Raw genomic sequence first — 1,822 nt, forward strand, 5'->3', positions numbered from 1 at the left:
GACTGGCCCTGTGATCTTCAGTCTTGAAATATTTTCCCTGAGCTGCTGGCAGTGCTGGTGATGGTGCGGATGACACTTGGTACACCAGAGGTGGGTACAAAATGATTCACCTCCTCATTGTCCTCTTTACCTTCCTCCTCTTCCCCTGGGATGTCCTGTCTCTGCTGCTCAGACTCCCTCTTCTCGTCCTGCTCTTCATCCTCCTCTTCTTTCTTGATCTGTGGATGATTCACATCTACGCGTCCATATAGATGATTTGAGTCTTTCTGTCTCTCTCGCTTTTCCCTAGCTTCATCCTCTTCTTCCACCTCTTCCTCCAGCTCCTCTTTCTTTTCTTCCTCTAAACCACTCACCATCTTTTGCAGAACCAATGCCTCTCCCACTGCTTGTACACCATCCTCCACCTCATCCCCCTCTTCGTCCTCATTTATTTCCCCCCTCTTGCTCCTCTCCTTTTTCTTCTTCCTCCAGCTCCACCGCCATGGGGACGTCCCTCTCAGTCTCCATGGAAACCAGCTGCTGGTTGGCCACCTTGAGAGCCGTAGTGGTATTGTTGGTGTTCGTGTAGGTGACTCGGCCGAGGTGAAGGAGAGATTTGGCCACTTCCTCTGCTCTGCGCGACAGAGATTCAACCTCATCAGCTGCAAGTGGTGCTGAGCGGGGGCTCAGAATGGACAATCATGCACTCCTCCTCTAGAGAAACAGACAAAAGCATGAAGGTTAGAGCGGTGACAAAGACCAGACGGGGAGTCACACAATCTGTTGTCAGCAGTGTCTATTGTAAGTATCACCATCACCAATTTCTTTCAATATATCAGTGTAGTGTGTAGGTCTACTGACAGTGTTCTTCATAGCCACTAGTCTTTATCATAAGATGACGTAGATAGGCCTAACCAACCCCTTCTGTGATGTCACTGATTATTTTGTGCTTACGGTGCCCTTAGATCACAAGCAACCACAATGTCATGTGACCATCCGCGACTGTATTGTGAACGATGTGCCAGCAGCAGGCAGGATGTAAAGGTAGAACAAGATCAGAACGTGGCTGTTGAAAGGCATTATTGCCTTACAGGTCAACTTTGCCCCACTTGTCCATAGTGACAAAAGGGTAAGGGAAAGGCCGTTGCGGTCTCGCTATATTGTCTGACTTTTTCAGGTTACGGTAAATGAATGGTCCAACCACACGCTGGATTATGGCAGCAAGTCATGTTTGTTGGGGTTTGTATCCCCTACCTTCATCAGCATCAGCTACTGATGTCTCCTCTGTCTGATATGTTTCTTCATCTGCCTCTCTGTCCTCTTCCTCTTCATTTCTTTCCTTCTGCTCGCCCCGTGTCTCTTCTCCCCCTGCTCGTGCCTGCCCTACTTCTATCAGGTCTTCTATCAACTCCTCTCTCCCACACTCTTCCACCGCCGCCTTCTCCTCCCCCTCCTCCTTGGAATCACCTCTTCTCTCCCTTTCTCGCCTTCCTTTTCTCCCTCGCCTCCCCCTCAGCCTCGCTGCTCGTGTCACTCTCGGCGCTGAAGCCTTCATCCAGGGTGAGTTTCAGAGGTTGGGACTTCCTCTTCGATGTGGGCTGCTCTGTTTCCTGTTCCTGAACCTGCTCGGCCCTCTGCTTCCTCCAGGCGGCGCTTTCTAGCTATGGGACAACCCAAAACACTGGCGGAGGAGAAGGGGGAGAGAAAATACAGTGTGGTAAGCATGAAGGCGTAGGAATAAAAAAGACAAAAGAAACAAAGCTTTGAATATCGAACAGGGTGCAATTGTAAATCCTAAGCACAAACCAAATCCCAAAGCACACCGGGCATATTCCAACACGCC

At 49.9% G+C, this 1,822-nt stretch overlaps 1 protein-coding gene across 1 annotated transcript in view; it reads right to left on the reverse strand.

Moving 5' to 3' along the window:
- The window catches only part of LOC130130296 (collagen alpha-1(XIV) chain-like), a 12,386-nt gene extending 12,030 nt beyond the window's left edge, over nucleotides 1-356 (reverse strand). The window contains exon 1 of the mRNA XM_056299958.1: nucleotides 111-356. Within this exon, the coding sequence (XP_056155933.1) occupies nucleotides 111-356 (246 nt within the window). The remainder of the gene's footprint in view (nucleotides 1-110) is intronic.
- Between the last annotated feature and the right edge of the window lie 1,466 nt (nucleotides 357-1,822).

Source organism: Lampris incognitus, chromosome 2 (genome assembly GCF_029633865.1).
Source record: "Lampris incognitus isolate fLamInc1 chromosome 2, fLamInc1.hap2, whole genome shotgun sequence".
NCBI lineage: Eukaryota > Metazoa > Chordata > Actinopteri > Lampriformes > Lampridae > Lampris > Lampris incognitus.